The sequence below is a fragment of the Chrysemys picta genome, chromosome 10, assembly GCF_011386835.1.
Source record: "Chrysemys picta bellii isolate R12L10 chromosome 10, ASM1138683v2, whole genome shotgun sequence".
Classification (NCBI taxonomy): Eukaryota; Metazoa; Chordata; order Testudines; family Emydidae; genus Chrysemys; species Chrysemys picta.
The window spans coordinates 40,699,450-40,721,366 of record NC_088800.1 but is presented as its reverse complement, the minus strand read 5'-3'; the positions used below and the strand labels follow the sequence as shown (position 1 = coordinate 40,721,366).

Here is a 21,917-nt window from a genome sequence, read left to right as displayed (position 1 = left end):
AGGAGCCCGCCCCCCAGACCTGTTACACAAGGTACTGTCCCCTAATCTTAACCATCACCCCCTCCGGGTCTGGGCAACACTCTGGAACCATTCCCCCATCACCATCCCTGGTAAGCGGGTGGGATTGGTGCAGCAGAGATCAGGACAGGCAGTATTCTCTCGCTAGTAAACCTGATGGCAGCTTTAGAAGACTGCACAGAGCTGGTGGTGGGACTGGCAGTAGATGTTGAGGAACCTTTCAAAGGCATGAGATGGGGCTTGCTTTACTTTACCCAGATTACATTTAGACTTGGCCCTAGATTCTGTTCCTGTGCAGAAGGCCTCAGCTTTGGTATATGCAAACGGCATTTCATCAGTACCATTTGCCTTAGGCCAGGAGACTTGGCAGGGCTCAGCTATGTCCCTTATTGAGTCAGTGGATGGCTCTGGGCTGCTGGTGCCAGCAGTATCCTGATATCTCTGGGATCAGAGTGGTTGACTGCTATGATCCACAGGCTCTCCCTGGGCCCTCCTGGTCAAGATGGGCTCAAAGCCTGGGAGGGCACTATCGTTCTCTGGTGCAGCAGGAGGACATAGGACTGTGGCCAGCAGGTAGGAGGTCAGTGCAGAGAGGTCACAGAGGGACCTTATTACCTTTTATGCCCCTGGACCAGACTGGACAGTCCTTAGGTGCTGCACTGGATTTAATCTTCTAGCCATCTTGCCAAGGGAACTTGCAGCTTTCAGTTTCTGGCAGCCCTTGTAGAGAAATCCTCTCTAGTGTGTGACTGACCATAGGAACCCACTGCAGACTACAGCCTGGGGAGCCTGGCGCTTGGAGCTCTACAGCACTTACCTCTAGGATGCACCCAGCATGCTCCCAGACACCCAGGGACAGATGTCCCGCAGCACTCGCAGGAACACCCATGGAGGGGGGCTCCAGTACCGGGCCCCCTAGTGATAAAGACACACCGTGACCCTTCAAGGAGCTATTCGGAAAATAGATTCTAGAATGACACTGAGCCTGGCAGTGGCTACAGCATGGGCTTTGTGCCCTGACTCGGCCTGGCAGGAGTTACAATTTGAGCCGTCTCAGCCTCAGCCATACTCCCCCTTCTCCGATCTGCCACAGCAGCCAGCCTAGAACTGGTGATCAAATACAGGGATGAGATCTGCAACCCACATTGCCAGGAGTGCGGCGGGTCGGCTCAGCCCAGCTCTGTGCTTATCCTCCTACTGTCATCTCTTCTCCCATCTAGGATAACAGGACCACATCCATACTGCCCCAGTTAGAGGGTCTGATGAATGGGGGGAGTCAGATACCAGCCTCCTGGGGCGCTCTCTCCTTTCACCACCCTGGGAAGGGCTGGTCCCCGATTGTGACATTATCTGATTAAAATATGACCATATAGACCATTGTTGCAACCACTGTTATATATTTGCAACAAATCTTGTACAAAGGTTGTCAAGTGAGGCATCTATAAAAAGGTTATGATTTGCTGGTTATGATTATGCTATCTGTATGCATGTATCATTTTTTTATTTGAAGTTATGAGTATTGGCTCTATACCTGTATTTCAAATGTTTGCTCCTGGGGTAACTAACAAGGTAGCTAGCTAGTACATCTTGGAGGGACTATTCAAATTGAGTGCTCCATCAAAAGGACACTTAACTCACAATGGACCATGGGAGATGCCCATCTACACTGAGTGGACTGTCACGTAAACATGCTGTCTGGAGTATAGGTAATTGCTTCCTGCAATGACTAGGCAAAATGCATGGACATGTGACTTGCCCATGTGACTCCAAACTCCATCTTGTTGCTGTAATTTCCCACAATAAGAACAATGGGATTCCCTGCACATGACAGAGGATATAAAAGCCGCTGGGCACTCCTCCATTTTGCCTCTATCCTGCTCCAGCCTTTGGGATATGGACTGAGGCTAGGTCTACACTACCCGCCTGAATCGGCGGGTAGAAATCAACCTCTCGGGGATCGATTTATCGCGCCCCTTGGGACGCGACAATCAATCCCCGAATCGACGCTCTTACTCCACCAGCGGAGGTGGGAGTAAGCGCAGTCGATGGGAAGCCGCAGAGGTCGATTTTGCTGCTGTCCCTACAGTGGGGTAAGTCGGCTGCGATACGTTGAATTCAGCTACGCTATTCACGTATCTTAAATCAACCCCCCCCCCCCCCCGTAGTGAAGACCTGCCCTTAGTCCATTGGTTAAAATGCTCCCATTAGTGTGATGACCTTCCAATGATTTGGAAACAGTCAGACTTTACTTAAGCCACTGCTACAAGCCTGAACCAAGAACTTTGCAATTACTGTATGTATTTGATTCCTTTAAGCAATGTTAACTCTCACCTTTCTTTCTCTCTTTTTATGAATAAACCTTTAGATACTAAAGGATTGTCAGCACTGTGATTTTTGTATAAGATCCAAGTTATATATTGACCTGGGTGTGCCGCTGGTCCTTTGGGCTCAGAAGAACCTTTAATTTGATGAGACTGGTTGTAAAGAATCACTCACCTTTAAAGCCAGTGTTTTTGGTGCTAATACAAGAACTGGAATGCCTGAGGAAACTGCCTTTATGTCTTCTTGTTAGCCAGTGTGGTGAAACAGGAGTTTACTTTCATTACTGGTTTGGTATATCCTATGGGGGATTAGCCACTAGTCTTGGGGTGTATCTGCCCTATTTCTCAGCAGCTGGTTCTTATTTTGGCACTCTCAGTTGTGACCCACAGAGGCACAGTTACACCGATGAAGCAGATGAACTTGCAGCAATGGCAAGTTCCTACTGCATCACAGGTGTAGGATAAGCACGGTAACCTCAGTGACCTGGAAGCTCCGCTGTGCAGGGCTGACAAAAGACAGAGCTAATTCTACCCCTGGGAAAATGACTGGACTTTATTCATGGATTTTATAACTGACACTAGCTTCTCCCTCTTGCTCTGCAACATGGGCATGCAGGGTAATCCCTCCCTGTTTGCACTGCAAAGGCATCTTTTCTTTTTTCTTCTTGCTCTATTTTTCTCTCTGTCTCTCTCCACCCCCTCATCATGGCATTGCTTCTACTATTCCCCAACCTCCCCTTCACCTGGTTCTGCTCTATTGTTGTATTGGTGAGATCGGTACCAGTTAATCATTGCACAGTTAAAGCGACAGTACTAAACTCTCACCAGATGGCTACTTTGCAGCATGCCAGGAAGAGAGAAGGGAAGGAGAAGAGGAGCCTTTTGCTAGTGATGTTCATTGCAACAACTGAGCAGAGCTGTCTGTTTAAGAGGCAATTTCTCACAACGTTCTAGAATGCACATGCATAGATAGATTGCCGTGCCACATCAGGGCAAGCATAAAGTTAGTGATGCAAAGTTGGAATCATCTGGTCACGGGGGTCCTGAGATTCAGCCCCCCTCATTCTAAAATTTGCTAGCTTGTGTAATGGTTTATTACCTTCTGCTATATAGGCAGGGCCTGCCTGAAATGGACATCACACTGGGCTTCCTTCCAGCTCCTGAATGGCCAACAAGAGCCAGCTGCACAATGCAAGATGTTACAAAGTGCTCTTAACTTCACAGACACATTCAGATGGGCTTGAAATTTGGCATGCCTGTTGTGGACCTGGTGTCCAGCTTGGGCACATTAGGTCAGGGGCTTCCCAAGAGACAGTCCCCCTCTTCCCCCCAAATGGCCTGATTTTACTTTTCAAAGTGTTCCAAAATGCATGCATGTAAGCTGGTTGCCCTGAAATTGCTGTGTCAGTTCAGGGTCTGAGGTAGACAATACAAAATCTGAGATACCCGCTCCCTCCAAATGACCTGCTTTGAATTTTCTAATGGCTTGTCTACATGGCAGCTTAGCACAGGGCAAGGCAGAGTGCAAATCTACAGTGCACTAACCTGCCAAGCACAGTCCGGCCGTGGGGACCCTGCCACTGCACACTAAAAGTTTCAGTGTGTTTTGATATAGTCCTGTCAATTTTAGTGCACGGTAGCAGGGTCCACACAGCCAGTTAGTTTGGGGCAGGCTAGTGCACAGTTGTGAAATGCAGATGAGAAGAGGGAAGCCCAATACAGGGAGGGAGGCAGGATCTGGCAGGTGAAGGAAAGAGAGTGTGAACATTATTACATCATGTAGAGGGGAAAGCAGAAAGATGGAGAAGTGAAAAAGGAAGATGAAAAGAATGGACAATGGGGAGCAGAGTTGGTGGAAATAAGTGAACAGAACGTACAATGAAGGTGGCAATTAATAATCACTACAACTGGGCAATTAATAACTAAGCAGCATGATCAAAGATTAATTCCTATCACAGTAACCCATCAGTATCAGTCAGCATGACATATTGCAGTCACTAGCTAGTACAGTTATTGAGCAGTGTTGCTGCTGCTGGATAAACAGGATTAAAGTGTAGATGCACTCAGGGGCAGACGCAGTCAGCATGTTCGGGGCTGGCTGGGGAGATGGGGCTCTGTAGAGGAGCAGACTCACCCCTGCGGCGCCTCCTGCTGGTCATCCTCGGAATTAGCTCTTTTCAGCATTGGAGTGCCCCCTGCAGGCCGGTGGTCCACCTGTCCTCCAGCCCCCGTATCCCTCCTGGACCCCAGTGTCCTTTTATCTGGGGTGCTGCCCCCTGGCAGTACACCCCTCAGTACTAGGGTCTCCCCTCCCCAGGGAACCCCCACCAATGGTGAGGAGAACCCCATGACACTCCCCCAGCCAGCAGCAAGGAATCTCCGCTCAGTGGAGCTGCCCAGATTCTGGCCCAGTGTGGGGCCATAGGGCTGCTGATGGACACCAGGTCCGCAACAGGCATGCCAAATTTCAATCCCATCTGAATGTGTCTGTGAAGTTAAGAGCACTTTGTAACATCTTACATTGTGCAGCTGGCTCTTGTTGGCCATTCAGGGCTGTCAAGGGGTTGTTTGTGGGGCAGGGGGGACCGGTGGATGGGATGGGCCTTGATTGGGATGCTGCTGGGATTGGGGGTAGGTGGATGGGCAGGATGGTGGCCTGATCCTTACCCCTCTCTACACAGCCTGGCCCTCTGGTCTCTGTGCCCCATCAGCAGCCCTATGGCCCCACACTGGGCCAGAATCTGGGCAGCTCCACTGAGCGGAGATTCCTTGCTGCTGGCTGGGGGAGTGTCACGGGGTTCTCCTCACCATTGGGGCACTTCCTTGTGGCTGCATCTGGGGGAACAGCTCCACCCAGTCTGATGCCCCCATTCATCTCCTGTTCACTCTACTGTCCCTCTCACGCCCAGGAATTACAATGCTCCCTCTTCGTGGCTTGGCCCTCCAGCCAGGTCACTATGTGGTTTCCCCCTTCCAGGGTTTCAATGTCACTCCACAAGAACTGGCTCGGGTACTCTTCCAATTCACTGCCCAGACTGTGCCACTTCTCCAGCAGCTGATAGGGGAACCCAGGCCTGCCCACTACTCCGGGTTCCCCCTCAGGGGCTCTCAAATCAGCGGCCAAGGTCTGCACTGTCCCACACCTTAATGGCATTTCCCTGGGTCTTTTCCTACTCCACCCTATCAGGCTTCTGCTCCACCAGCCTTCTGAGTAAAGCCTTCCTGCAGGGCCTGGATCCCAGGGCTTCTACTCTCCCTCTGGATCACCTCCTTTCTTTCCCTCTATAAGCCCACAGAGTGACTGCAGTCCCAGTCTCCCTCTCTTCCCCCCTCCCCGCCCCCCAGCTGGGCCCCATCTGCAGTCAAAGATTGTCCATCAATCTCTCCCTCAGGTGTGGCCTATCACATTAACCCTTTCTGGGCTAGTTTGGGGTGAACACCCCCCTCACAGGGAGGAACAATGTGCTGGAATGTCCCTGCGGGTTCAGGTGGCCAAGGTTAGGTTGTGGCACCTGAACCCGCAGTGTCGCCTCCACTCCGCATTTCCTGCTTTGTCCGTGGTGGGGTTTCGGACTGAAGCTCTCCTGTGCCCACCAGGAAACCACATTTTCTGTGTGTAAATCAAAACCAATGGCCAGCTACTGGGGAGGAAGTTGCGGAGGGTATATAAAGGATTAGGGGACAGATGTGCAAACTCTGGCTTCAGCCCGGGATTAAGTGATACCAATTACAGGCAGGGCAAAGAAAGCCAGAGTCCTCATTCACAGGGCCAATTACTGTAGGCACCAAAGTGTGACAAGATTTAAGTGCTGCTCTGAGAGAAGCAGAATGCCTGAGAGAGATTACCTGGGCGGGAAAACAAGCACCCCCCGGGAAGATGCTGTTACATTGACAGCGGCAGGGAGCAGCCAGACCACCTGCTGGAATTTTAAACAGGGGGAATGGGTTTATCCTCGCTCCAATTTAACTGCACACAAGGCATGAAAAAAAAAGCAGGCTCTGACAGGGATGGAAAAGGTGGTCTCCTCCCTCCTACCTAGGAGGTTTCTAGTCAAGAAGGCGCTTTTCTATTTTCACACAGTGGCAGTGGGCACAGCCCAGCTGTACATGCTGCCCACCTAGGGTGACCATATGTTCCATTTTGGCCAGGACAGTCCCCTTTTTAAGCCCTGTCCTGGTTGACCCAATTTTGTTGGCAAAAATGGGCATTTGTCTCATTTGCTCTTGCCAACTGATCATCATGAAGGAACATTTGGGGAGGGGGGAGCCAAGTGACTATGCGAGGCACAGGGTGGAGGGGCTCAGGCTGTCTGCCCCAGGTGGCATGGGACTTGGGCAGTCAGCCCCAGCGCAGGGCTCGGACGGTCAGTCCCACATGGTGTCCCATTTTTACTTTGGGAAATATGGTCACCCTACACCCATCCCAGTCTGAGCAAGGGAAAAGGGAATGTGCATTGCTGCAGTCAATCACTGCTATAGAGTCCTGCAGGTGGGTGGAGGACACTTAGAGCAAAGCTTGGAAAGGGCTGGCCCTGATGTGGAGCCATTGGAGAAGGGCAGGGGGCCAATTCCTCATTGGGCGAGAAGTGAGCTGATACGGACCCTCGATTGTTTCCATAATAAATCTTGGAATTCCAGGGAGATTCTTGAAGACTGCTAAGGTGGTGCCAATATTCAAACGGAGCAAGCAGGATGACCTGGGTAACTATAGGCTGGAAGCCTGACATCAGTCCCGGGCTAAATCATGGAAAGGCAAGATTCAGTTAATACAGAATCAAAGGACAGAAATATAATTCATCCCAGTCAACCTGATTTCACAAGCCCCCCAATCCACCTAGCTGAGGGGAGAAGAGGTGAAGTCACTGCACTGTCCTGGATGCCCTTAACTACCTCTGAGATTAATCTGACTGGAGAGTGGGGTGATGGTGGGTGGGCTTCCTGGGGAGCCACTGTTCTGGATCCCCTCTGTGACCAGATTGGGACGGTCCCAGAGCCCCCAGATGTGCTCAGCATTAGATCATTTAACGCTCTGCCAGGCCTGGCTGAGCAGTTTCAATAAGGCAGGGGTGGCCAAGCTATGGCTCTGGAGCCACATGGGGCTCTTCAGAAGTTAATATGTGGCTCCTTGTATAGGCACTGACTCCGGGGCTGGAGCTACAGGTGCCAACTTTCCAACGTGCTGGGGGGAGGCTCACTGCTCAACCTCTGGCCCTGCCCCCACTCCACCCCTTCCCGCCCCCTCCTCTGAGCCTGCCATGCCCTCGCTCCTCCCCAGAGCCTCCTGTACGCCACGAAACAGGTGATTGGGAGGTGCTGGGAAAGAGGGGGAGATGCTGATCGGCAGCGCTGTTGGTGGGTGGAAGACACCGGGGGGAGGCGGAGCTGATGACATATTACTGTGGCTCTTTGGAAATGTACATTTGTAAATTCTGGCTCCTTCTCAAGCTCAGGTTCGCCACCCCTGCAATAAGGTCTGTTACACAGAGTGCCACCTAGTGGCTGAACAGTATCATACAGTTTAGCATTGGGTTACTTAATGGGCTGGAGACACATTGTTGGGACTGGGGGCCTTGACCAAGCTCTTGCTAGTTTGTTTTGAGCTTGCTCAGTTCCCTGTACACAAATAGATACACTGGGAATTTGCATTTCTTTTCACTGGTTTCCTTTTCCCCAGATAAAAGCTGTCTGTGTTCCCAAGAACTTGGAGGGCAGGTGAGTGGGGAAAACTACCTGCAAGGGAGAGTTGGAATGTTTTATTTTAATTTACCGGAGCCAGAGCTAGGAGTCTGGCTCTGGGTGTGGGCTGATTTATTTCAGTAAGGACCCCTCCACACATTAAATCTGGCCTTGTTGCTGCTTGTGGCACCTCGCAGAAGGATTACAGTGATAACGGCTTAGATCTCTCCAAGCCAGTCAGTTCTGTGCAATGTGTGTTCAGGGAAAGGTGTCTGTGTGATGCCCCAGCAGACATCAAAGGACCTAGAGAAATAACTTATATCGATTTTCTAGGACGTTGCAAACAGTTTGGCTATTGGGACAAGCCCATCGCTGCTGCTCCCTGGTTCCTGGTGGCTGGATTTCTGCGAGCAGTGTGGGTGTACCCGAGAACCCACGGGCATGTGACTGTGAAGGGCTTAGGGATCCTCTCCATGCAGATCACAGAACAAGACCAGGCTTTGTTTCTCAAACTCAGCCAGCTTTTCCCCATGTAACCAGCCCATTTGCACTCCAGCAAAGGGAGCTCAGGGCTTCGTTCTCAGGAGACCGCGCCTCCCATCCCAGTTTCAAGACAGAGTTTTTAGAATCATCTTCCTAAGAGTGTCTCCTGTCCACAGGAGAAAGTCGCACAAGGCCCCAGTTAGAAACACAATGATGGTGGGTGGGTTGGAGAACAGATTGCCATCAATTACCTCACATTTTAAGTTTATTGCCCTGGAAATGTCAGATGTTTGGGAGATAAAAATACTCCCTTGTTTATGGCACTGAAGGTCTGAGCCATTTCACTTTCTCTGAGCTCAGAATTATCGATGTGCATGAAAGGAGAAAGGCCTTTTACCAGGCAGCTTGCTAGGTCCTCTCCAAGTCTGCATTGCTCTGCACAGGAATGCAAAAGCCTTAACCACAGCCATCTACAGCCACCTTCCAGAGAAAGACACAATGACGGTTGACAATCTCCCTGAAGAAGTCTGTGGGTACCTGGCCCTTCTCTTTCCCACTGCAGTCACAGCCATCCGGGATGGGTTAAAATCCCCAGCCAGGACCCTGCACTCCCGAGAATCAGAGGTGCTCAGACAGGTGGATATCTGTTGATAGAACTGCACCCGCTCTGGGACCACTCTCAAGGTGCAGATGTTGACAACATTGAGGATCAGTCCCTCCACACAAACCCAGAGATGCAGCAGATGGCTGGACACGTCTGGAGAGAACAGAGTCACCACCCCACTCAAAAACTGCACTGTGGCTGAAATGCACCTGTCCCCCCCCTCCAGCTGCCATCTGACTTTCTTGGCCACATTAGTGTGCATCTCCTGCAGGAAGATAACAGCATACGCCCTCGCCCAAGGGTAGAATACTGGGCACCTGCAGATACTCACCCTACAGCCCCCCATGTTCAGCGAGGCAATGGAAGTTGGCTTCATTGGGGGGACTGAGGATCCTTGTGGCCAGAGCAGCACCACCTGCACACATGGCACAATGCAGCAACCCATGCTCGATCCCAACAGCGCTAAGGGAATTGTGGAAGCTTCAGGCCTGCTGGTAGGCTGGAGCCCTGGGCATAACGAACAGTGTGAACCAAAGGCTGTGAACCCAAGTAGACCTGGCTTTGACAGAACAGCAACGCACTAGGTATTAGCTAGCACCAAGTAAGCACAGTCCTGACCAGAGAGGATGGTACAGAAACACCCAGAGTTCTCAAGTAACAGCGTGAACACATTCGTAGGAGATTGTACAGGGACACACCAAAGCCCTCAAAAGATAAGGAGGGAAGGATAGGATAAAGGATGAGGATGTTTTGTTCAAACTAGCAGGTACAAGGTTCAGGGTAATAAGGAAAAGCATATGGAGTGTAATACAAAGCATTTGTATCAGTGTGTAAAAGGAGAAGTTACAGGAGGGGCACTTTTGTGTCTGCCAAGGGGACAGGACCATGGTGTCCTGAGCCTTCACCTAGTCACGGGCATACATGTGTTTGTGTCCCTGTGACCTGTTGGACAGGATGCGTGCTTTGCGCCACCGAACTGAGCCTGTGGTCTCTGTTTAGGAACAACCTCGAATCAGCAAGCTGTGCTCTCTGCTAGTGCAGCAAACACTGTAGCTCCAAAACCAGCAGCACTTAGCAGCCTTAAGAATGCTCTGCAGCACTCACAACATTGGTGGCCCCCACTGTGGTGAGCTGCCTGATGTTAGGGTCACAACCTTAGATGGCAGAAAGCTCCAAGCTAGGTGTGAGACATGGCCAGAAAGGGTTAAGCATCCTGCAGGATAAATGACCCAAATTCAACCTCTAGGGACATATTGGTAGATGATGTTTGTGTGTTTACATATTTACTGTTAGAGGCTGACAATGTAATCAAACAGTTCCTGTCTATGCTGCAGTCTCTTAATTCAGAGATCAAAAGGAGATCTTAACATTTAAATGAAGTGTAAATATGATATCCCTGTATTGATTTCTTTGAAGTATATACCAGATCAACTGCAATTGCCTTATGTTAATCCACGTAGCTAATTATCGGTGATGCTTAGGAAATAGGTCTACTTCAAAGTCTTGATGATGGCCTATTGTTCGCCTAAGGACTCCGTGCTGTCAAGAGAAGGCCTAGAACTGTATAAATGTCTCTTGGGTCCTAATCCTTTTTATCTCAAATCTGCTTAAGCTTTATCAGGGAATGCATTAAGTTGCAAGATGGAGATCTCCAGTCCCATCTGGCTCACCCTGTGTATGAAACATTGGACTGAAAATATGGCCTAATTCTAAGAACTCTTTGCAACTTGAAAGCTCACCATCTCTACTATGAAACCAATCTCAGAACTCTCTGTATAATCTTTTAACCAATACTCTCTCCTTTTTAATTTTTTAATAAATTTTAGTTTAGTTAATAAGAATTGGCTGTGAGTGAGTATTTGGGTAAGATCTGGAATATTCATTAACTGGTGAGTGAATGTGTCCAATCCTTTGGGATTGATCGAACTTTTATATTCGACTTGGCTGTCTAGGAGGGAGCCCAAAGGCTGCGTTACTTTTAAAGGAACTGTTTTAGCTTCTGTGTCACCAGTAAGGTATTGTAGAAGCTGTTTTGTGGCTAGCTGGGTGGATCTGAGTATTGGAGTAACCACCAGCTTTGGGGATTGTCTGTCCCATTCTTTACATTTTGCCCTAATTGAGTAACCTCAGTGTGCCTCCCACCCCGGAATCCCAATCACACTAGGGAATCCCTTTTCCCCTCCTATCAGATCCCCAGTTTTCTGAGGAATGGATATGCTGGGTAACGCATAAAGGCAGCCTATATATGTTCAAAATAGAAAGTGGAGAGACAGAGACTGGAATCAGTAAGGCAGTGGCAGAGACTGTAGCCTTGAAGGAGAAGAATAGAAGTAAGAAATGTAGAATATTGCAAACTATGGTCACGGCTGTTGGATGGCTAAGCCATCATGCTACAAAATTGCAAGGCAAGTAATAGAAACAAAAACAGAGTTAGAAGAAGCAACAGAAGCAATAGAGCACTGGAAAATGCGTGCTCTGCTGGCAGGGCAGCAAGCAATTCAGACACACATGTTACGTTACACAAAGGCCTACAGTAGGCTGCGGAGCACTGCCCTTTGGTCCTTTTCCCCGCCTCCAACAAGGCCCTGCAGGACCAGACTGAAATCCCCTCCACCGCTAGAGAGCGAGTTGCATCTTCCTCTGCTCAAGCTAGTAAACGTTTAAGCATGCAACTTTTCTCAAAGGGGCATGCTACATGTAATCTGCTTTTACAAACATCTCTGCTCAATAAAAGCAAACATTTATTCACAGACTTACTTCTGGAATTCAGCTGATGAACGTACTCAGGAAAAGGGTACCCTGAACAGCTTATACATTTGAAGGCCTTAGAAGTCAGCTGCAGGGCTGGATGGGAGTTTAATGAAGTGCTGATCATGTATCTGGCACTAGAGACACAAAGTGAAGACAGTCCCTGCCTTGAAGACTTCACAATCTATAGGTCAGATTGCATTCCTTGCATTGGCTTGTTTGTTATTTGCTCCTTGCAAGCTCCTCTCTGCTAGAGAAAGACCTTTCACTTCTACGGATTTATCTTTGGAGTCAGCAATGAGCATATGGAAATCAATACAGTTCCATAAACAAAACACAACCTCCTAACATTACACCAGAGAGCTCTGGGCTTGTACCCTTTCCATCCAGGCATTGGTTAATTGTGCTGAATTGGGAAGTGTTCATCTTGAACCGCTCATTCGATTTGTCTTGTAATCAGGCCACGAAACAGTCAAGAAGAAACTGCTCTCTGAATTCTGGCTGCCTGTAACTCGGCGTAGCCAGAAGCATTCAGAGGAACAAGAACTCTGTCCTCAGACTACACTTGGGAAACAGGCTTTCAGCACTAGTGTAGTTTATAAACAAATCCCACTCCTCTTTCATTGACAATCTTCATCTCTCCTAAGCTGCACTGAGCCCCTGGATCTCTCAGGTCCCCTGAAGCGAGCGCTGACATTGCATGGAAAGGAGAGTGCAGCCATTATTTCATCATCTGCAGATTTTATTTCAATAAAAAAGCATGGACCCAGTAAGCACAGCAGCACAAACACCCTATGGAACACAGGAGCATTAATTCTCTAGCCAGGCTCAAGGCCCTGCCACAAAGGTCAGCACACAGGTCGCTGGATGCTGTGGCACTTATTCCAGTAGACTGGAAATTCTGTGGTAGTTTAATTATATTTTAAAAATTGAAATGTTTAGCAAAACTATTAAAATCAATAATACATTCAGTACAGTCACTCTTGTTTTGGTATTAAATTTCATTTATGTTCCCCCCACATTTTCAATCTACACAGATCCTTGTCCTGAGCCCCCATAACTGTACTGCAAGAGTTCCCAGGGAAACGCTGGAGATTTTGGTAACTGGATGGGGGCAGTTGGCATTTTTTGGTACTTTGGAGATGTGGGATAAGTATATTTGCTGCATGTTTCTGCTGCAATCAGCAGCAGTGAAATAACTAACCATTTATCTATCTTCATGTTTCACAAATGACCTCTGCTCCTATGAATGGAGCAGGCCACACCTCCGAGGTACTGTTTCCTGAGGCTGCAGACAGCCTGAAGCCAACACCGCATCTTTTCCACTCAGTTCATGTTTTCCAGGTTTTCTTTGCAGTCATATGACTAGGAACACTGGGCCAGATCCTCAGCACAGGACAGGGGGGCCATTAGAGTCCTGGATACGCCTCTCTCCTTCTCACACTGGTGCTGCTTCAGCCCTGGAGTAACTTACAGCAGCCCAGAGGAGTTTCTCATTTATGGTTCCTGGCTATATTATTTTAGTGACCCTAAACCAGTGGAGCAAAACTGTGCTTCACTTCACCCCACTTCTCCTTAGTTCCAACACACCGCCTTCTAATCAATTACACGCCTCCTCAGTTCAGGTTTCTCTCTCTCTCTCTCTTCCAGCTGGGTGTGATGCCCAGTATTCCATGTGGTCACACTACAGCAAGACAGAGGGTGCTAATTACTTCCCTGCTGTGCCATGTGCTGCCTCTGTGTAAGCAGCTCGTAACAGCATAACCCGCATCTCACTCATGCAATTGTGTCCCACTCTCTCCTTTCCAGTGAGGGTCTATGGTTGGGATTATTTTCTCACAGATGCATTTGTTGAAATCTACCATTTAATCTTATTTTGTTATTCTCCTCTAGTGGGGCCCTATTGGTTCATTGCACTATTCGCGCTGGGGCTCACTCTGAGGCCTCCCCTGCCTTCACTTGTGCAACAACTGCAGCTGAACCAGTGCGAGTTTGTACTTGGCTACACTTGGAATGCAGCCGTGTTCAGCTGTCCCTGTTGCTGATACCTGCTGGCAGTAATCGGTAATGGTTGCCATGTAGACAGCCAATAGCTGGCACGTAGGCCACTCTCTAAGTAACAGACAACGAGGCAATTGCTCTTCTCTGCCAAACAGCTTCCTCAAAACTCTCCTTGACATCCCAGTATTACAGCCCACTGCTACTGCAGGAGCCCTTGCCACAACCTTCACTTGAGTCTTGTCACTGAGCTAATGCTTGTCACAAGTACCGCTGCATGCAGAGTTCTGATGCTGGTGCGAAGGTGCGAGGACTCAATAGAGCACCACGTCATCAGCACATTCACAACCTTTTAATGAAGGCACGAGGTGTTGATGAACAGAATTTAAAAGAACTCTCCTTAACCTGGGACCAGCTGAAGGACTAAGAGTTCATGCATAACAACTCAGGCTGCTGGCAGTCCAGGGTTAATACAAACCCAAGGAGCAGAAGAGTTTGGCCTGCAGGCAGCCTGGTGCAAACTTCAAACCCATGGGGGAGGAGACTCAGTGGATAGGCCAAAGGAGAAGCATTCAGCCCTCAGGGTCCCCAGGCTTGGCTCCAGGGCCTTTGGCCTGTATTCTTTCTATAGCAGTGTTGATGATATATCAGAAGTTTGCTTTCTTTTGCCAGCATTCTTTCTGCTCATGCTGCATCCTGCTTTCCCATCTCTGTCTCTCACACTTGGAAGAAGCCACTTGTCAGGACTCCATTCCTATGAGCTCCAACAGCTGGAGCTGAGGGCAAGTAGTTTTGTACAAAGGGACCTGGGCTACAAAGTTCCACTATGGAACCAGAGATCTCATACAAAGGCATCTCTCCCAGTTTGGAGCACGCCAGGGCTCTGGTATCTGCCCTGTTCTCCCTGGTGTCTTAAAGTTACTGTGCTTCATCCTACCCTGAGAACAGAACCTGCAAGATATCAAATGGGTCACTGGCCCCCTTTGGCTTCAGGTGTGGTGTCCAGGACCAGTGGTTGAACTCTGAGGTACAAACATCAGGAAGGTACAGTGAGTTCTGGGGGACCCAACTGCTCCTTAGGGAGCTCACCAGAGAGCTGATGAGCTCTGTAAAGTTTAACACAGTGCTGGACTCGCCCACATCCTCCAACTCACCCACTGGAGGGTTTGGTCCCGTACAGCTCCAGGTAATGGCTGCACATATCTTGCACCTGGAGGAGAACCTGTCCTGGTAGAGCACCCAAAGGGTTTGGTTTTAGTATCCAAGTCATGTTCAGGAAGCCAGTTAAGTCTAAAGTTCATCACTTTTGCTTTTTTCATGTCTAGAGTTGTGATTTTACTTGATGGGGTTTGTACTCATGACACCATAGCGTTGAGCTTAATGATAATTTGTCTGTTGGTGCCAGCAACCTTCATGAAAGATGGGGAACGAGGGCCTTGGTTGATATGTCTAATCAGGAACCGGTGGTCGACTTTCTGTGGTCTCTCCCAGATCAAAGGGAGGGCTGCTAAGAAGATTTGAAAGGCATGGATTTTTACGGACACAGAGAAAACTGCAGAGAGATGTGGAAACTGTTTATAGCAGGAAGCTTGTGATGTGTGAGCAAGCCATGGGCAGACTTATTTGCAGCAGTATGAGGAACTCACACATCACAGCATGAGGGGGTGGTGCTGCTAAGCTCTCAGTAACTGCCTAGAGGCAGGTATGAGCCCTGTCTCACTAACAAGCAGAAACAGAATTCGCTCATGAGTTAGATCAGTGGTTCTCAAACTGGGGCCGCCGCTTGTGTACGGAAAGCCCCTGGTGGGCCAGGCTGGTTTGTTTACCTGCCGGGTCCGCAGGTTCGGCCGATCGCGTCTCTCACTGGCCGAGGTTCGCTGCTCCAGGCTAATGGGGGCTGTGGGAAGCGGCAGCCAGCAAATCCCTTGTCCCGAGCAGCTTCCCGCAGCCCCCATTGGCTTGGAGCAGCCACTGAGTTAGATCAAACATCCTGGTAGGGGTGAACTGCAAACCTGACTCACCCAGTGCAGATAGCAGGACACAACAGGTAAATGCACAACCTACACCACGGTCTCAGGCAGCCCCCTGGGCTAAACCTGTGCAAGCAGAATCACTGCTCTGATGAGGACCAGCACAGAAAAAACAAGTTATTTCAGGAAGTGATAGGTGGTGTCCCTTCGCCCCTGCCCTTACGGCCTTAGCTACACTTGCGAGTTACAGCGCTGTAACTCACTCCCCCTCCACACTGGCAAGGCATTTGCAGCGCTGTATCTCCGTGGCTGCAGCGCTGCATGTACTCCACCTCCCCGAGAGGAATAGCGTGTATTGCGCCACCGCTGCCGCACCAGTGTGGCCCCCCAATGTGCTGTGACTGGCCTCCAGAAGTATTCGGCAGTATCCCACAACGCCTGTTCTAGCCATTCTGGTCATCAGTTCAAACTCTACTGCCCTGGCCTCAGGTAACCAACCATGTGATCCTCCCTTAAAATTCCCCAGGAATTTTAGAAATCCCCTTCCTGTTTGCTCAGCCAGGTGTGGCATGGAGTCTTATCAGTGACTCTTTCCAGGTGACCATGCCTCCACGCACCAAGTGAGCCCCAGCATGGAGAAATGGCGAGTTACTGGACCTCATCAGTGTTTGGGGGCAGGAAGCTGTCCAGTCCCAGCTGCGCTCCAGCCGTAGGAATTACGATACCTTCGGGAAGGTATCAAAGGACATGATGGAAAGGGGCCATGATCGGGACGCCCTGCAGTGCAGGATTAAAGTGAAGGAGCTGCGGAGTGCCTACCGCAAAGCCCGCAACGCAAACGGCCGCTCGGGTGCTCCCCCTTCGACCTGCCGATTCTACAAAGAGCTGGATGCGATACTTGGGGTTAACCCCACCTCCACTCTGACTCTTTAGAGCCGGGATGGGAGGAGGAGGAGGAAAATGGGAGAGAGGGTGGTGGGGCGGATGGAGACACCCCGGAATCCCTGGAGGCATGCAGCCAGGAGCTCTTCTCGAGCCAGGAGGATGGTAGTCAGTCGCAGCGGTCGGTACTTGGTGGAGGACAAACAGAAGAGCAGGTTCCCAGTAAGCGGGTTTTTTTCTGGAAGGAATTTTTTCAGTGCCGGCTCTTTGGGAGAGGAAGGTTAGGCATGCATGCCTAGATGCGGAATAGTGCACTGATGTGGTTTATCACATCGCGGTAATTGGCCTCGGTAATCTCTTCAAATGTCTCATCCAGAACATGTGCAATGCGCTTGCGCAGGTTTAGCGGGAGAGCCACCGTGGTCCTTGTCCCAGCCAGGCTAACGTGTCTGCGCCACTGTGCCGCGAGGAGACCATTGCTGCACACAGGCAAGCTGCATATGGGCCAGGGTGGAAGCTGCATTGCAGTAGAAGACCCTCCCTTGCTTCCCAGGTCACCCTCAGCAGCAAGGTATCGTCCAGGACGAACTCCTGTGGAAAATGTTGGGACAGTGTTCAGTGTAGGTGCCCCCTGCAGCTGTTGGCTCTCCCCAAGGCACAGAAACCCAGAAACAATCAGTCCCCCTTACTCACCATTTTGAGGCTCCCATGGGATGTGTGTGCTCTGTTTGGGACGGGAAAATTATGCTATTCTGTAGACCCTGTGTGTGCCCTCCTTAAGTGCGGGGAAAATCATTACTCTGTCTGCTATAAACAATGCTGCCTCTGTTAAATGTTGCATTTTGCCTATACAGCTGCAACAACCTTGAGACCTCAGCCGTCCCTCTTATCGCCTGCTCAGAGCCTGCAAAGACTCAGAAAGAGACTGCGAAAAACCAAAGACGACATGCTGCAAGAAGTGATGCGGCAACCTATTAAAGAGAATGAAAAAGCACAGAACTGGAGGGAGAGAGAAAGCAGGATCCGCCAGGAAAACAGTGCACCGGCGGCAAAGCACGGAGCAGCGGCAGCAAAGCACAGATCGGCTCATAAGCATCCTGGAGCGCCAAGCAGATGCTATCCAGGAGCTCATAGCTATGCAGAAGGAGCAATACTGCAAACGCCCCCACCTCCACAGCCCTTGTCCCAAAACTCTTTCCCTTGTGCCTCACTGTTACCTCCAACCCACTTTCCCCAACTTCCGGGTTCTTCACACCACCAGCTGCCTCCAACACCAGTATCTTCACCACCCAGCCCTGAAAACCACAACCTTTACTCTCTGCACTCAACCCCCATCACCATGCAGTATAGCTATCCTGAAATGCAGCACTCACTGCACAGCACACCAGACAGGACATACGCGAATCTGTGATTGTACCGTTCCCCACTCCACCCCCTTGCCCTTTCTGATTCCCAAGCAGTTGTGTTTCTTTTCAGTAAATAAATTTTCTTTTCAATAAATGGATTTTTTGGCTGTGAAAACATTCTTTATTAATGCATAAAGTAAAAGATTCCTTAGCCCAGGAAATAAACAGGCACTGCAAGTCTGCTTAGCAAACACTGATTCCTAAAGATTGGAACTACTGCACTTCACTCCCGTGCAGGGCACCAGATATCACTGCTGGTTTTCAGCCTCAAATTGCTCCCTCAAGGCATCCCTAATCCTGGCAGCTCCGCGCTGGGCCCCTGTAATAGCCCTGCTTTCTGGCTGTGCAAATTCATCCTCCAGGTGTTCAACCTCGGAGGTCCATGCCTGAGTGAAGCTTTCACCCTTCCCTTCACAAATATTATGGAGGGTACAGCACACGGATATAACCGCGGGGATGCTGTGTTTGGCCAAGTCCAGCTTCCCATACAGAGATCGCCAGCGGCCCTTTAAACGGCCAAAGGCACACTCCGGTCATTCGGCACCGGCTCAGCCTGTATTTGAACCGTTCCTTGCTGCTGTCAAGGCTCCCTGTGCAGGGTTTCATGAGCCACGGCATTAATGGGTAAGCGGGGACTCCAAGGATCACAATGGGCATTTCAACTTCCCCTACCGTGATCTTCTGCTCTGGGAAAAAAGTCCCAGCCTGTATCTTCCTGAACAGCCAAGTGTTCCAAAAGATGCGTGCGTCATCCATCTTTCCTGGCCAGCCTGTGTTAATGTCAATGAAATGCCCACGGTGATCCACAAGCGCCTGGAGAACCATAGAGAAATATCCCTTCCAATTAACGTACTCGGATGCTAGGTGGGGTGGTGCCAGAATACGAATGTGCGTCCCATCTATTGCCCCTCTACAGTTAGGGAAACCCATTTGTGCAAAGCCATCCACTATGTCCTGCACATTACCCAGAGTCACGGTTCTTCTGAGCAGGATGCGATTAATGGCCCTGCAAACTTGCATCAACACGATTCCAACGGTCGACTTTCCCACTCCAAACTGGTTTGCGACTGACCAGTAGCTGTCTGGAGTTGCCAGCTTCCAGATTGCAATAGCCACCCGCTTCTCCACTGGCAGGGCAGCTCTCAATCTCGGGTGCTTGCGCCGCAGGGTGAGGGCATGTCCCATGAAAGTGGCTTTTCTCATCAGAAAGTTCTGCAGCCACTGCTCATCATCCCAGACTTCCATGACAATGTGATCCCACCACTCAGTGCTTGTTTCCCGAGCCCAAAAACAGCGTTCCACGGTGCTGAGCATGTCTGTGAATGCCACAAGCAATTTCGTGTCATATCCGTTACATGGCTCGATAGCATCGTCCGACTCCTCACTCTCACTCTCACTTTGGATCTTAAGGAATAGTTCGACAGCCAAACGTGACGTGCTGGCGAGACTCGTCAGCATATGCCTCAGCCGTTGGGACTCCATTTCCCGCAGACAGATCGCGCTGCACAGAAAACCGTTGAAAGATGGCGCCAAAGGTGGACGGAAACAAAGGGATTTCTGGGATGCGAAGCGATGCATCACAGGGCGTTGGAACAGGACCCAGAATCCCCCGCACCCACGCCCCCTTCCCACAATCCACGGCGCCAGAATGGGAAGAGGTGCTCTGTGGGATAGCTGCCCATAATGCACCGCTCCCAATGGCGCTGCAATTGCCGCAAATGTGGCCATGACAGTGCGCTGGCAGCTGTCAATGTGGACAGACTGCAGCGCTTTCCCTACTCAGCTGTACGAAGACAGGTTTAACTCACAGCACTGTACAGCTACAAGTGTAGCCAAGGCCTACGTTAGCACTACCCCCCCCACACTACCCTAACACTCAAAGGGGTACTGTGCTGCTACCACCATCTTTGGGAGGAGCTATAAAACAGGGCTAGAGCAATTGTGATCACTGAAGATCCTACAGCACATTTCACAACTGTAGGGAAATTTACTTCTGTAGCCTGGACAAACCCCAGCCTGGGTAACTGCATCCTACCCACCCCTCAGCTATAACTGGGTATTTCCTATCTATCTATAATCTATAAAATGATGGAGTCTAAATTAGATGTTACCACGCAAAAAAAGAAATCTTGAAGTCATTGTGGATAGTTCTCTGAAAACATCCACTCAATGTGCAGCGGCAGTCAAAAAAGTGAACAGATTGTTGGGAATCATTAAGAAAGGAATAGATAAGACGACAGAAAACATATTGCCTCTATATAAATCCATGGTATGTCCACATATTGAATACTGCATGCAGATCTGGTCACCCCATCTCAAAAAAGATATATTGGAATTGGAAAAGGTTCAGAAAAGGGCATCAAAAATGATTACGGGTATGGAACAGCTGCCATATGAGGAGAGATGAATAAGACTTGGACTTTTTAGCTTGGAAAAGAGATGACTAAAGGGGGAATATGATAGAGGTCTATAAAATCCTTATTTTCTTTCTCCACACCAGTCATGAAGTGTTATTTACTCCTCACAACACAAAAACTAGGGGGGTCACCAAATGAAATTAATAGGCAACAGGTTTAAAAAAACAAAAGGAAGTATTTTTTCACGCAACGCACAGTCGACCTGTGGAACTCTTTGCCAGAGGATGTTGTGAAGGCTAAGATTATAACAGGGTTCAAAAAAGAACTAGATAAATTCTCATGGAGGATAGAGTCAGGATGGACAGGGATGGTGTCCCTAACCTCTGTTTGCCAAAAGCTGGGAATGGGCGACAGGGATTGATCACTTGATACCTGTTCTGTTCATTCCCTCTGGTGCACCTGACATTGGCCACTGTCAGAAGACAGGATATTGGGCTAGATGGACCTTTGGTCTGACCCAGTATGGCCGTTCTGATGTTCTTATCCAAGTTCCTTGGCTGCTCAGCGTCACTGTGCACTGCTGAGCAGCCATTGTGGTCCTCCAAAGTGGTGGTTCCATTGCAGTGGTGGATGAAGCAGCTCCTACCCACAGTCCAAGACACGCACATTATTTTAAGAGGATTTTAAGATATCCAAAGATATGAACGGTTTACCCCATAAAAAGAAAGTTAAAGTGACAGCTGCTATTTTACTGCAACATATAAACAAATGACAGTTTAATTCCTAAGACAACACCAAATTCCTGGGCCTTTCCAATGAGGTCTTGGAAGAATTTGCATTCCAACCATTTTTAAAACAAGAACGTGGCAGGTATCATTTTAGAGGATATGCAAAATATTTTATTCGTGTTCTGAAAAAAAAGGCAGTCGCCTCTAGGCCACCATCCCCACTGTCAAACTATAAACTGGAGGGGGTCACTCGCAGCCAGGAGCGGCACCGAGCTAGAGAACGCTTGTTTAGGCACTTCAGAAATGAAGCTCAGCTTCAAAACACAAAACACATTTGGCTTCGACTTTTAATATAAAAACTCACCGATGTACAAAAAGGCTAAAATGTGACAAGCCATTGGAAATACTGAGATTAACATTCTTCCTTACACCGTAAAAAAACAAACCCAAACTGCTAAGAAGCATTGAAATGTACATTTTCCTTTCTCACCACACATCAGGCCATTCTCTACTCAAAACGCTTGGTTACAAAAAACATGGCATCTTCGCTAGGAACTTCAGTGCAACTGGGCTACTCTCGATGGACCAGCACAAATAAGCCCAGTAAAAAGAGGACGGCATACTGAAAAACAAAGCAGTAGAATCACCAATCAGAATGTGCATTCAGCTCTACAGACAAACAATAAACATGCTTAGAAGAGCCGCCACTAAGTACAGTTTAGCTTG

At 49.3% G+C, this 21,917-nt stretch overlaps 1 protein-coding gene across 4 annotated transcripts in view; it reads right to left on the bottom strand.

Annotated features, from left to right (window-relative positions):
* Positions 1–5,162: 5,162 nt before the first annotated feature.
* Positions 5,163–21,917, bottom strand: part of SEC11A (SEC11 homolog A, signal peptidase complex subunit) — a 35,898-nt gene continuing 19,143 nt past the window's right edge. For 3 of the 4 annotated variants that reach the window (XR_010590780.1, XR_010590781.1, XM_005280933.4), the window contains one exon: positions 21,521–21,813. Coding sequence is in view for 2 of the 4 variants with exons in the window: in XM_005280933.4 (XP_005280990.1) it covers positions 21,763–21,813 (51 nt within the window). In the remaining 2 variants the exon portion in view is untranslated. Of the gene's footprint in view, positions 21,814–21,917 lie in introns of all 4 variants that reach the window. The other variant, XM_065558483.1, reaches the window with a different exon arrangement.